Source organism: Oncorhynchus keta, chromosome 13 (genome assembly GCF_023373465.1).
Source record: "Oncorhynchus keta strain PuntledgeMale-10-30-2019 chromosome 13, Oket_V2, whole genome shotgun sequence".
Taxonomy (NCBI): Eukaryota; Metazoa; Chordata; class Actinopteri; order Salmoniformes; family Salmonidae; genus Oncorhynchus; species Oncorhynchus keta.
The window spans coordinates 49,178,200-49,192,403 of NC_068433.1; the positions used below are offsets into that span (position 1 = coordinate 49,178,200).

Here is a 14,204-nt window from a genome sequence, read left to right on the forward strand (position 1 = left end):
GGTTTCAGGTGTCTCCGGAAGGTGGTGATTGACTCCGCTGTCCTGGCGTCGTGAGGGAGTTTGTTCCACCATTGGGGGGCCAGAGCAGCGAACAGTTTTGACTGGGCTGAGCGGGAACTGTACTTCCTCAGTGGTAGGGAGGCGAGCAGGCCAGAGGTGGATGAACGCAGTGCCCTTGTTTGGGTGTAGGGTCTTCTTCTACAGCTATGAAGTTTGCCATTTCTTTATTTTTTCAGATTGAGAATTATTCAATTTGTCTTACGCCATTCATAAACTAATAGGTATGCTACTGTAAATATAAAGTTATTTTCTCAGCTGCACAATAATTGTAACCACAAGCCTTCTCCTAAATAATGAACATAAAATGCTTTCATGCCTGTGTACACCTTGTTTGTTTTCTTGTTAGGCCTATAGGCTACCTCGCCGTGCTGTGGGGATAAATATGCCACATGCAGCTTTGAGAAGGCTAATCCTGAAGAAGAATAGACTGCACTGAGAGAAGGTACTGGCAGAGCAGTCAAAGCCACTTCAGAATCATCAAATGATCAACAAGAAGAACATCAAGTCAACCTAACCACTGAGCACTGTGCATACTGTTGCCCGCTGCATAGCACACACAGTTGGAGACTTTAAGTAGGCTATCAAACAGATGATGCATTTATAGTGATTACCCAGCCATCGCAGTCATGATTAAGTTTAGCCTATATCACGACTTCGTGATAAAATGCCATGTCGCAGGGCTGAGTTTTATAGCCTGTCCTTGATGTTGACGTGCACTTGCTCACTGTGCGCTAAACACCAGAGCGTCTTGATGTGCGACAGAAACCATCCTATTTCGGTGGACACAGATCAACACCGAGAGAGAGAGAGAGAGAGAGAAAGCTGAAACTTCAATATTCTGCCTCGAAGGTCAGAGCCAACCTAGACTAAATCAAATAGGAGTGTTGCTTTTTAGATTTAACAATTTTATTTCAGCTGTCTCCCATTCCATCATTGCACTGTGGCATGAGAGAGTGGGATTAGGGGATAGGCTGTATTGCGCATGGTGCTTTATCAGAGGGGCTTTGATAGGCCTATCGGTTGTGACAGTCGGACTGCGCCTGCCTGGAATACAGGTGTTCTTTGGTCAAATATGGACGCAGAGCGCATCATGCACAGTGAGCAGATTGTCAACACTCGCGACTTCATCATCTCAGTTAAATGCACCTCCGACACCTCGGGAAAATCGGCATTCGGTGGAAGATGAGATTGTAGCCTTGACCACTACGGTAGTGGCCACGTCTGTGAATGGGGATCTCAGCTGCTCTCGGTGGATTGTAGCAATTTTCATTGATTATTCATCTCTGTGCGCCCTCAATCGAATGCAGTTCTGACCGTAGGATGCTTGTTTAGCCTACTATGGCCGTTTCAAATTAACACCCGGTGATTATTACATGCTGTTATCTCAGTGATCATTCATTCAGAAGATTCCTCCTCGGTATTATTCGTAATATCTCTCGGATACCCAGCCTACCATTCAATAACGATAAGGAGTGGCGGACCCAAGCACAGTGCAAGCTGCAAGGCTTTAGTAGGCTGAACACTCGCCCAGAGGGGAGCAGTTTAGTCGGGGATATCATGTCACATTGACGCGGCCGGGATGTGCTTTGTGCTTGATTAAAGCTCTGTGTGTGAACAGTTCGTAAATGTAAAAACCTTTAGAGATTGAATGATGGTGCCTGGGGCTCCAACAACCATGCTTCCCGCTTCCGAGGCTGCCAAAATCTACCAGACCAACTATGTGAGGAACTCCCGCGCTATCGGGGTTCTGTGGGCCATCTTCACCATCCTCTTCGCTATAGTCAACGTGGTGTGCTTTATCCAGCCCTACTGGATCGGAGACGGGATGGACACGCCGCAGGCCGGTTACTTCGGCCTCTTCCACTACTGCATCGGAAACGGGCTGTCCCGGGACCTGACGTGCCAGGGCAGCTTCATGGAGTTCAGCACGATCCCTTCCAGCGCCTTCAAAGCCGCGTCCGTCTTCATCGGGATGTCCATGGTGCTGGTCATCGGATGCATCGGCTGCTTCACGCTCTTCTTCTTCTGCAGCACAGGCACCGTCTACAAGATCTGCGGCTGGATACAGCTGGCTGCGGGTAAGTTCCCCCGTTTGCATATTGATTCCTTGAAGGGTGAAGGAGTTCAGAACTTCAGCAGTTCTACAACCAGAGAGAGATCTCTGTACTCCAGCTGTTCAATCAGCCAGGAAGGGGAAATACAAAATGTGTTAAAGCTAGAATTCTTAGTTGCTACATACATTCTTGGACTTGTAAATTATAGGCTGCCAATTGATTATTGATGAATATAACTAATACATGCCTCATGAGTTTAGTTCAACTGTTGTGCCCCATCAGAACCCTAAATATAAACTTGTTTTACTCCAATGTTGATAAACAACGTAAATGTAAACAAACACTGTATAGCCTAAAAACATGGTTAAAACTATGCTTTCGATATCATTGGTGGTTAGTCCTTGCGTCTATAGGTCTGTCTGTGAATTTTAGAGTGGTTACATTTCTCCAGCCCAATCACTTAGATTTTTTTGCAAAACGGTCGGGGATGCTCTTTACTATTGTTTAAATGACGGATTCTAGCTTTAAGTGTGGTTGATAGTGTTATACTTGACGTCCGTTTTATAAGACGTGCATGATCAATGTCGGGGGGTTAAGTAGGTGGGTTAAGCAAATATATTTCTATAAAATGAGCAAAAGCTCCTTGCAGATGACAGCCATGTTTGTTTATCTGTCTTAAATCATCATACACTGTCACACTATCTTTAACACATCTATTAATGGAGCAAAGACAACAACACAAAATACAGCCAGACACGCGAACGACACCGGCCAAGTTGCATGTAAAAAACCTTGCAAAAATACATGTACACACGCACGTGTCAAGCGCAAACGTGGTTCTATTTCAGATGCTGCAGGTGCTGCAAGTCCCCTCCTTCTTGTATATCAGGAAGATACAAACCCACATAGATGCTTGAAAAACACACGATAAGAGATGGATTAAAGATAACTAAACACATTTACATACATTTAAACACCAACTAGGTTTCCCTTTTTATCTGTAGATGAGTCCTTGGAGTAGAGAAACACACGATTATGTATGACTCCAGGTCAAAATTCTACAAAAAAACATCTTAAAAGAGGACCATATGAATGTTAGGTAAAATAACAACCCAATGTTAATCTCCCAGCTAAATATCCATTAACGTTTCATGTGTTTTTGACCAACCCAAAATTAATATAATTGATGCACAGTTGATTTGAGTTTTAACCTGCATCTCATGATTGCATCTTGACAGATAGACAAAATCCCAGTGGCATGCAGACGCACTCCAGTGGTGTAGTCTCACACATCAGAATTTACCCAAGCTTGTAAACAAGCATCACAGTGAAAGTTACTTTGCAGAATTTAAGCTGGTACAGAATGCACACAGACTCCAGGTTGTGGCTTTAAAGCGGGTGCATACGATCATCGAGTGATCCACCAAAGGCAACGATCCTTCAACTCATCTCTGTAGCAAGTAACACAAACCACTGATTTAAAAAAACATAATGAATGGGTGTTAATGCTGCTTGACAGATGTTGGTCTGAGACCCACAACACCATCCGTCTGTACAGCTGTAGGAGCCTCGCTGTAAATTCATGTTGAACACAAACACTAGCATGGAGGATTCCACAGCATTCTCGTCCCAGACTGAGTTCAAACGGAAGCCCTGCCCAATGAACACAGCCAGGGTGTTTATATCAGTACCTTGTTTTTCCACATGAAAGAAAGACACTGCTTATCCCTCAGTGGTGACCGCTTGGTTGGTATCCACAAAAGGATTCTCAGGGCAGGAGTGCAGATCTAGGATTGGTTTTGCATTTTAGATCATCATGAGTGTGATTATATGGACAGATCCTAGATAAGCAAGCCTACTCTGAGATGTTCTGCATACGGTCTTCATAATACGGTACAGATCTGATCATGTTCAGACTATACAGGGGGGTGATCAACAAACGGACTAACACGGCCTGTATGATGGCAAAAAACACACTACTAAACATATTGTAAATATTTACGTCATTTAAATTAAGATAGTTATTTTTGACGATCTCTGCCTAGTTATGGGGCCTTTTCACCACTGAGATTCTCCAAAAATACAGGTGACAAATATGTTTTATCAACTCAACAGTCCATGCCATGTTGAGGTCACTGTGAAATGGGCTATTAAGACGTTCCTGGGGAGTAGTAAATCGAAATATATTGTACTTTTATTTTCTGATTGCAGCTACAGATCCCAGGCATGATTGTCAAATCCTTCTAGGCTCAGTGTAGTCAGACTTCTATCCAGGACCAACTGGCTGTTGTGAGTGTCTGCCAAAGACGGCTCATAGCGAAGATGCACCTCTCCTTAAAAGCAGAGGAGAGGATGAACGTCTGATGAGAACAATCTACCTGTAGGCATTTGAACAGCAACGCCAGAAGGAAATGTACATGAAACCAACTGACATGTTCCCGTCACAGCAATACAATACCTAAACAAGTCTGTCTCCTTACTACTATGAACACTCTTGAATAATCTGCTTAACTGGCCCACTGCACACAGCACGTCTCAGGTAGACATGCCCAGTCTGCACTCAGCCCAGTAGCTGCCTGCAAACTGGAGCAGCAGGACCATCCGCCCTGCCTCCCTCCATCCTCCCTCTCTCCCCCCTTGCGTCGCCTTGACCACCCCGATCACTGCGGACCAATTAACTCCCGAACTAAGACTGACAGGAAGCCCCCTCCATGACAACCACACTGCATGGTCGGTCGATGATAATCACACTCATCCTGTGACAACTTCCACCAAATGCCAGGCGCTTCTCCACTCTAGTGGAGGATGTGATGGATGGGTCGGCTCTGGCAGCATGACAATGTCTGCCTGTCTGGCTCTAGTGAGGAAGCAGATTGGTGCTCGGCTCGCCATCCTGGATGGAAACAAGAACTCCGCTGACCATCCCTATTTCCCACCCTCACCAAGGCAAATGCCTGAACACGCAGGAAGGTGATTATCATTCATGTATTCGGCAGGGGCTCCTTGCTCCGTTTGGATATGGCTTCCACAAGCAAACAAAGGAGCCAGGGGGGCTCTTGAGTGCGTTATGGAGGCATTTCAATGACCTGTTTCCTGGCTCTGTTTGGACCACTAGGCTGCCCATACGGGTAAGTGGCCGCACATTGCTGCACTCAGTACTGGTCCAATGGGTCCCCAGAGACGGAGGCTGGCATTAGCATCAAACATTAAAAGGCCCATTTGGTTGCTAGTGGTTTATTGATCCAGAGGTTTCTGTGCAGAACAAAACAGCACAAAGCTTCACTAATGGGAGACATATGCTGTCACCGTCTGGCTCCTCTGCTGCTTACAGGCAGTACTGTCTGTTGGTCTATTTATTCAGGTGTGTGTGAGTGTTTGAGTGTGTGTGTGCTACTCTTTACCGTGTCTTTAAATTATCATAGGTGTCTGTCACAATCCCTCAGTCTGGGGATTGGGCCCAACCCGTGCCTATGCATGAAAATGCATGATTTGGCATTTAAATACACACAGTCTGTTCATACAGTACTGTGGCTGTTGGGGATCTTTGCACAGTGTGGCTCTCCATTTCTCACACTTCTTTAAAATGGAGGCAAGTGAGAGACATCACATGGTGCCTTGTTGGGGGAAAGAGAGGAGGTGGATAAGAGACGTCAACTAAGGGAGGGGATGAAGACCAGCAGGGAGGAAAATATAAAAGCACATTAAAGAAAATGGAAAGTGATGGTCACAAAGAAGGTTTTGGAGAAATAAAACAGAGAGAAGAAGAATTCAAATATTGATGCTGAAAAGTACTATCAAGAGATGCGGTCAGGAAGAAAGCCATGCCATTAGAAGTTCAAGCTCGGGCCCAGCCTTTCTGAACCGAATATGACCAGCCATAAATGAGAGCTTAGCCTCCCTCTCCACTCACACCTTTACAAGGTTGTGCACTAAATCCAGTGGGCAGTTGCTGTGTGTGTCATAATACCACTAAAGTCAATAGATATTGACATCAACCAGCTCTTATCCTTCCTGTCAGTGATAACGTGATGAACTGGCTGGCTGGGCCTGAGATGATTCGGGAGATGATGTAACATGACCAAACGGGAGTCCTAGTTACTCTCTCTCTCTCACACACACACACACACACACACACACACACACACACACACACACACACACACACACACACACACACACACACACACACACACACACACACACACACACACACACACACACACACACACACACACACACACACACACACACACACTAGAGACATTAGTCAGAGTTTTAGAGGACAGCAGAAGTAGTGTGGTGGGACATCAGGAGGAGTTGTGAATGGGGCTGATGAAAGCCGGCCCACTACTCCAGCTCTTTGGAAGCCCATTGAGTCTCCCACAGTATACTCCACAGATCAGACTCTCCCACAGCATATTCCACAAATCAGAGACTCTCCCACAGCATACTCCACAGATCAGACTCTCCCACAGCATATTCCACAAATCAGAGACTCTCCCACAGCATACTCTACAGATCAGAGACTCTCCCACAGCATACTCCACAGATCAGACACTCTCCCACAGCATACTCCACAGATCAGACACTCTCCCACAGCATACTCCACAGATCAGAGACTCCCCCACAGCATACTCCACAGATCAGAGACTCTCCCACAGCATACTCCACAGATCAGAGACTCTCCCACAGCATACTCCACAGATCAGACACTCTCCCACAGTATACTCCACAGATCAGAGACTCCCCCACAGCACACTCCACAGATCAGAGACTCCTCCACAGCATACTCCACAGATCAGAGACTCCCCCACAGCACACTCCACAGATCAGAGACTCCTCCACAGCATACTCCACAGATCAGAGACTCCCCACAGCACACTCCACAGATCAGAGACTCCTCCACAGTATACTCCACAGATCAGACACTCTCCCACAGCATATTCCACAAATCAGAGACTCTCCCACAGCATACTCTACAGATCAGAGACTCTCCCACAGCATACTCCACAGATCAGACACTCTCCCACAGCATACTCCACAGATCAGACACTCTCCCACAGCATACTCCACAGATCAGAGACTCCCCCACAGCATACTCCACAGATCAGAGACTCTCCCACAGCATACTCCACAGATCAGAGACTCTCCCACAGCATACTCCACAGATCAGACACTCTCCCACAGTATACTCCACAGATCAGAGACTCCCCCACAGCACACTCCACAGATCAGAGACTCCTCCACAGCATACTCCACAGATCAGAGACTCTCCCACAGAATACTCCACAGATCAGACACTCTCCCACAACATACTCCACAGATCAGAGACTCTCCCTCAGAATACTCCACAGATCAGACACTCTCCCACAGCATATTCCACAAATCAGAGACTCTCCCACAGCATACTCTACAGATCAGAGACTCTCCCACAGCATACTCCACAGATCAGACACTCTCCCACAGAATACTCCACAGATCAGACACTCTCCCACAGTATACTCCACAGATCAGAGACTCCCCCACAGCACACTCCACAGATCAGATACTCCTCCACAGCATACTCCACAGATCAGACACTCTCCCACAACATACTCCACAGATCAGAGACTCTCCCTCAGAATACTCCACAGATCAGACACTCTCCCACAGCATATTCCACAAATCAGAGACTCTCCCACAGCATACTCTACAGATCAGAGACTCTCCCACAGCATACTCCACAGATCAGACACTCTCCCACAGCATACTCCACAGATCTCCAGAGAGGGAGAGAGAGAAAAGGGGCCCACCCCTCTATCCCTCTCCTATTTAACTCATCCCTCTCTCCGTTCCATCCCCAATCTGCAAAGCACCTGTCCATGCCCTGCTGTCAGCCACACACACACACCATCCTTTTAGAGTGTAATGTTATGTACAATGGGCCAATGGACCTTTAAGCCTCCAATGCAGTCATCAGGAAGTTAGATGGTGCGCCTGCCAGGCATGAAATGTGTGATTTCTCAAACCCACCTCCCAAATGATCAGCATAGCATGCCTCTTAATAGAACTGTCAGCTGGTAAATAAATCAGAAAGCAGATGTTGTACGTCAGGAGGTGTGAAGGCGTCAGAGCAGGAGGTGTTTTATGTATCTTCCTGTGGATTAGAGGTGGCAGATACAGTGCCAGGTTTAGGATGTCATTCTGACACATCCTGTACCTGCCAATGACCCATAAGATGGGTTTGTGCTAAGAGGAGAGAATGACTGTAGATGCCATTATTGGGATTTGCTTCAATAACATTTCATTACTAGATCTGATGGTTTATATGCCGTCTTATTATTCAGATGCGGGGAATTGTTTTAAAGATGTTGTGATCTCATCGTATTGGTGCACACCATTACTTTGATAAAATAGCTCGTCAATTTTTTTCATGAGTTTGATTGGCAGCTGTGTTGGAGGACTTGCTAGGCCTGTTAGAAATAGAGTGGGAGTGACATCTCTGATTGAAGAGTTGCATGGTCTTTTGGGACTAAACTGTGACTGACTTATGATTAGATCTAAGAGGGTGATGATAAGAAGGTGACAAGAGACAAATGTACAGCAGAAGAGAGGTTTGAAAGACAGCCGATTCCAGATAGAGACATCTAAAATAGCATGACAATGCAAATCCCTAAAGAACAGTTAGTCCTCTGGGAGTACAATATAGCCTCATTCAAAATGGGTTCTAACACTCAACTATCTTATGATCAATTTCCTTCCAATCGAATTTGCTTGGTATGGAGTGCAAGCATCAGCCATACTGCCAGGGAAAATTCAGAGCAATCCTAAATATATTTGATGGAGGCCTATCTGTCAATACACTGTTCCTCTCTGGAGTTAAATTCAAGCTTTCATAACCACAGGCACTCTGACTCTACTGCATCATTAAACCAACTTCCAGTAAAATAGAGCCATTTAAATGCTCTGCGAGCTATTAAAGTGGGTTCCTGCACATCAGTGGATTTTCATTGTGGACCGGCACAGTTGAACCACAAATTGAACTTTGTAATTTTTCAGGTGAAGGCTTTCCCCGGTACATGTCGCGCTTCCTAAAGAGCTGTGTCTTTCTGGACCTTTTCTCCCGGGGTGTCAGCCTCGGTGCCACAGGTGGGTGGGGGGTAACGCACTGTACCGTGGCACCGGCCGGCTGGCGTTAGTGTTATTTCCTGGGGGGTTGATAATGGGATTAGGACTGGTCGACTGACTGAGACGCTGGTACAGCTGACAGGAGAGATAACACAGCCTTTCCTAGAGGTCCTGCAGGATGCACATGGTGTATGTGTCAGTCTGCTGTTGGTGATGCAAGCTACAGCTCAAATCAGATGGGATGCCGTATCGCTGCAGAATGCTGTGGTAGCCATGCTGGTTAAGTGTGCCTTGGATTCTAAATCAATCACAGTGTCACCAGCAAAGCACCATCACACCTCCTCCTCCATTCCATGCTTCACGGTGGGAGCCACACATGTAGAGATTATCCGTTCACCTACTCTGCGTCTCACAAAGACACGGCGGTTAGAACCAAAAATCGCAAATTTGGCCTCATCAGACCAAAGGACAGATTTCCACCGGTCTGATGTCCATTGCTCATGTTTCTTGGCCCAAGCAAGTCTCTTCTTATTATTGGTGTCCTTTAGTAGTGGTTTCTTTACAGCAATTTGACCAGGAAGGCCTGATTCACTCAGTCTCCTCTGAACAGTTGATGTTCAGATGTGTCTGTTACTTTAACTCCGTGAAGCATATATTTTGGCTGCAATTTCTGAGGCTGGTAACTCTAATGAACTGATCCTCTGCAGCAGAGGTAACTCTGGGTCTTCCTTTCCTGTGGCGGTCCTCATGAGAGCCAATTTCCTCATAGCGCTTGATGGTTTTTGCGACTGCACTTGAAGAAACTTTAGAAATTCTTGAAGTTTTCCGTATTGACTGACCTTCATGTCTTAAAGTAATGATGGTCTGTAGTTGCTCTTTGGTTATTTGAGCTGTTCTTGCCATAATATAGCTTGGTCTTTTACCAAATACGGCTATCTTCTGTATACCAATCCTACCTTCTCACAACACAACGGATTGGCTCAAACGCGTTAAGAAGGAAAGAAATTCCACAAATTAACTTCTAACAAGGCACATCTGTTCATTGTAATGCATTCCAGGTGACTACCTCATGAAGCTAGTTGAGAGAATGCCAAAAGCGTGCAAAGCTTTCATCAAGGCAAAGCGTGGCTACTTTGAAGAATCTCAAATATCAAATATATTTTGATTTGTTTAACACATTTTTGTCTACTGTGTGTGTGGGTGTGTGCAGCTGTATGCAGCATTGTCTGTGTATTCCTACACATTTGACAGTTATCCTTCAGGAGTTATGCGTCTGCAATATTTGCCAGCACTACCTGGGTAATCTTGGGTAGAATGAGCAATCTACAAATGTCCTACTCTGCAATAGAGATCTTGCTCAGTCTGCTACAGTGCAGATGTAGGCTATTAATTTGAGCTAGCATGCTACAGCAGGAAAATAATCCTGCAGCAACAGGAAATTGGAATTATTATCTGTATTATAATTAATGGACATTTTTGTAGGAGTTGATACATTTTTCGTACGTACAAATCTAAAATGGAAATGACAAACTTCAGAAGGCTTTTAATAAACCTCAAATAAACCAGAAGTTTTACATTTCCTGCATTTCAGTTAAGTTCTCCTGCAACAGGGTGATCAAATTAAGATCCTACATATGTATCATCCGTCCCCAAGGGAGCGTCACTAAATAGCTAGGCTACCCACCACTGCACAAGGGATCAGTGACAAATCCCCTAGCAGGGGAAAGTAATAATCTCAAGGAGCATAAGCTTCTCCCAAGAAGAGAAAATACTGCCTGTCTCTCACTTTCTCTCTCCATTCTCTCTCTCATACAGCTCAGCTATCACTGATCATAGTGAGAGAAGCCGACTTATTTAAAGCAGATGGGTTAATGCCACATGTAAAACTTAATTTTAGGTCACTTGTAGAAGTAGCTATCATCAACTGCAGTAGTGAGTAAAAAATAAGTTGACCCGATTGACTTGTAATTTGTATGTTTGTCCTACTGCAGTTAGTCAAACAGTATGTGCTGAAGTAAACCTTTAATCCAACTGTCATGATGTGCCCTGGGGGGAGGATCCAAGCCCCCCCCAATTCAATTCAAGGGGCTTTATTGGCATTTGAAACATATGTTAACATTGCCAACGCAAGTGAAGTAGATAATAAACAAAAGTGAAATAAACAATAAAAATGAACAGTAAACATTACACTCACAGAAGATACAAAAGAAGAAAGCTATTATAAATATCATATTATGTACTGTATATATACAGTGTTGTAACGATGTGCAAATGGTTAAAGTACAAAAGGGAAAATACATTTAAAATACATTTACAATGGTGTTTGTTCTTCACTGGTTGCCCTTTTCTTGTGGCAACAGGTCGCAAATCTAGCTGCTGTGATGGAACACTGTGGTATTTCACCCAGTAGATATGGGAGTTTATCAAAATCGGGTTTGTTTTCAAATTCTTTGTGGATCTGTGTAATCTGAGAAAAATATGTGTCTCTAATATGGTCATACATTTGGCAGGAGGTTAGGAAGTGCAGCTCAGTTTCCACCTCATTTTGTGGGCAGTGTGTACATAGCCTGTCTTCTCTTGAGAGCCAGGTCTGCCTACGGCGGCCTTTCTCAATAGCCGTAGGCAGCTCACTGAGTCTGTACATAGTCAAAGCTTTCCTTAAGTTTGGGTCAGTAACAGTGGTCAGGTATTCTGCCACTGTGTACTCTCTGTTTAGGGTCAAGTAGCATTCTAGTTTGCTCTGTTTTTTTGTTAATTACTTGACACATTGAAAATAATTATCTTTTTGTTTTCTCATGATTTGTTTGGGTCTGTGGGGCGACGCACAACTGGCCTAGCGTCGTCTGGGTTAGGGAGGGATTGGCTGGTAGGGATATACTTGTCTCATCGCGCACCAGCGACTCCTGTGGCGGGCTTGGCGCAGTGCGCGCTAACCAAGGTTGCCAGGTGCACGGTGTTTCCTCCTACACATTGGTGCGGCTGTCTTCCGGGTTGGATGCGTGCTGTGTTAAGAAGCAGTGAGGCTTGGTTGGGTTGTGTATCAGAGGACGCATGACTTTCAACCTTCGTCTCTCCTGAGCCCGTACGGGAGTTGTAGCGATGAGACAAGATAGTAGCTACTAAAAACAATTGGATACCACGAAATTTGGGAGAAAAAGGGGTAAAATTCAACAACAAAAAACTGCATTGTTGGTTAAGGGCATTTCACTGTAATGTCTACATCTGTAGTATTCGGCGCGTGTGTCAAATAAAATGGGATTTGATTGTGTTATGATTGAAAATGAGATCATTATTGTTAAAAACTCTACATGTGCCAACAAACAAACCACAAGACACACACATGAAAACAGGTGTGAACAAGATCTGTTTCTTATGCTGCATATTCCTGAGGAGGCTTCAACACCCTAAAATGAGGGCTATGAAGCTCTCCATTAACGTAGACTTGTATTGGCCATGTTGATGAACTATGACAAGCACATCTAGCATACAGCATTGTGAACTCTTCTCACCACCAGACATTCTGCTCTCAACCTGTTAAATAAAATCGCTGTTTGATCCATCAATCCAGACAGTGTTGTTGTAGTCTAAGTAGTGATAGGCTATAGATGTATTGACCCCCATGTCTCCTCCAGTCTCTATGTCCCAGCCAGCGTTCAGAGGATTTGGCTTTATAGATTTCCAAACTGTGTTTATCTTCTAGATCAGCAGAGCCAAGCAAAGGAGGCAGGGGTTTGATTTATCCCCCTCTTCCAGAGAAATGAAGGGAAGAAGGAGGGAGGGGTTTGATTTATCCCCCTCTTCCAGAGAAATGAAGGGAAGAAGGAGGGAGGGGTTTGATTTATCCCCCTCTTCCAGAGAGAGGAAGGGAAGAAGGAGGGAGGGGTTTGATTTATCCCCCTCTTCCAGAGAGAGGAAGGGAAGAAGGAGGGAGGGGTTTGATTTATCCCCCTCTTCCAGAGAGAGGAAGGGAAGAAGGAGGGAGGGGTTTGATGTATCCCCCTCTTCCAGAGAGAGGAAGGGAAGAAGGAGGCAGGGGTTTGATGTATCCCCCTCTTCCAGAGAGAGGAAGGGAAGAAGGAGGGAGGGGTTTGATGTATCCCCCTCTTCCAGAGAGAGGAAGGGAAGAAGGAGGGAGGGGTTTGATGTATCCCCCTCTTCCAGAGAGAGGAAGGGAAGAAGGAGGGAGGGGTTTGATGTATCCCCCTCTTCCAGAGAGAGGAAGGGAAGAAGGAGGCAGGGGTTTGATGTATCCCCCTCTTCCAGAGAGAGGAAGGGAAGAAGGAGGGAGGGGTTTGATGTATCCCCCTCTTCCAGAGAGAGGAAGGGAAGAAGGAGGGAGGGGTTTGATGTATCCCCCTCTTCCAGAGAGAGGAAGGGAAGAAGGAGGCAGGGGTTTGATGTATCCCCCTCTTCCAGAGAGAGGAAGGGAAGGAGGGAGGGGTTTGATGTATCCTCATCTTCCAGAGAGAGGAAGGGAAGAAGGAGGCAGGGGTTTGATGTATCCCCCTCTTCCAGAGAGAGGAAGGGAAGAAGGAGGCAGGGGTTTGATGTATCCCCCTCTTCCAGAGAGAGGAAGGGAAGAAGGAGGGAGGGGTTTGATGTATCCCCCTCTTCCAGAGAGAGGAAGGGAAGAAGGAGGCAGGGGTTTGATGTATCCCCCTCTTCCAGAGAGAGGAAGGGAAGAAGGAGGCAGGGGTTTGATGTATCCCCCTCTTCCAGAGAGAGGAAGGGAAGAAGGAGGCAGGGGTTTGATGTATCCCCCTCTTCCAGAGAGAGGAAGGGAAGAAGGAGGGAGGGGTTTGATGTATCCCCCTCTTCCAGAGAGAGGAAGGGAAGAAGGAGGCAGGGGTTTGATGTATCCCCCTCTTCCAGAGAGAGGAAGGGAAGAAGGAGGCAGGGGTTTGATGTATCCCCCTCTTCCAGAGAGAGGAAGGGAAGAAGGAGGGAGGGGTTTGATGTATCCCCCTCTTCCAGAGAGAGGAA

General features: G+C 45.7%; 1 protein-coding gene across 1 annotated transcript in view; it reads left to right on the forward strand.

The window, feature by feature from the left end:
- The first annotated feature begins 837 nt into the window (after positions 1-837).
- LOC118377786 (LHFPL tetraspan subfamily member 3 protein) overlaps positions 838-14,204 on the forward strand; it is a 39,849-nt gene continuing 26,482 nt past the window's right edge. Inside the window, exon 1 of the mRNA XM_052460512.1 lies at positions 838-2,138. Within this exon, the coding sequence (XP_052316472.1) occupies positions 1,709-2,138 (430 nt within the window). The 5' untranslated portion in view covers positions 838-1,708. The remainder of the gene's footprint in view (positions 2,139-14,204) is intronic.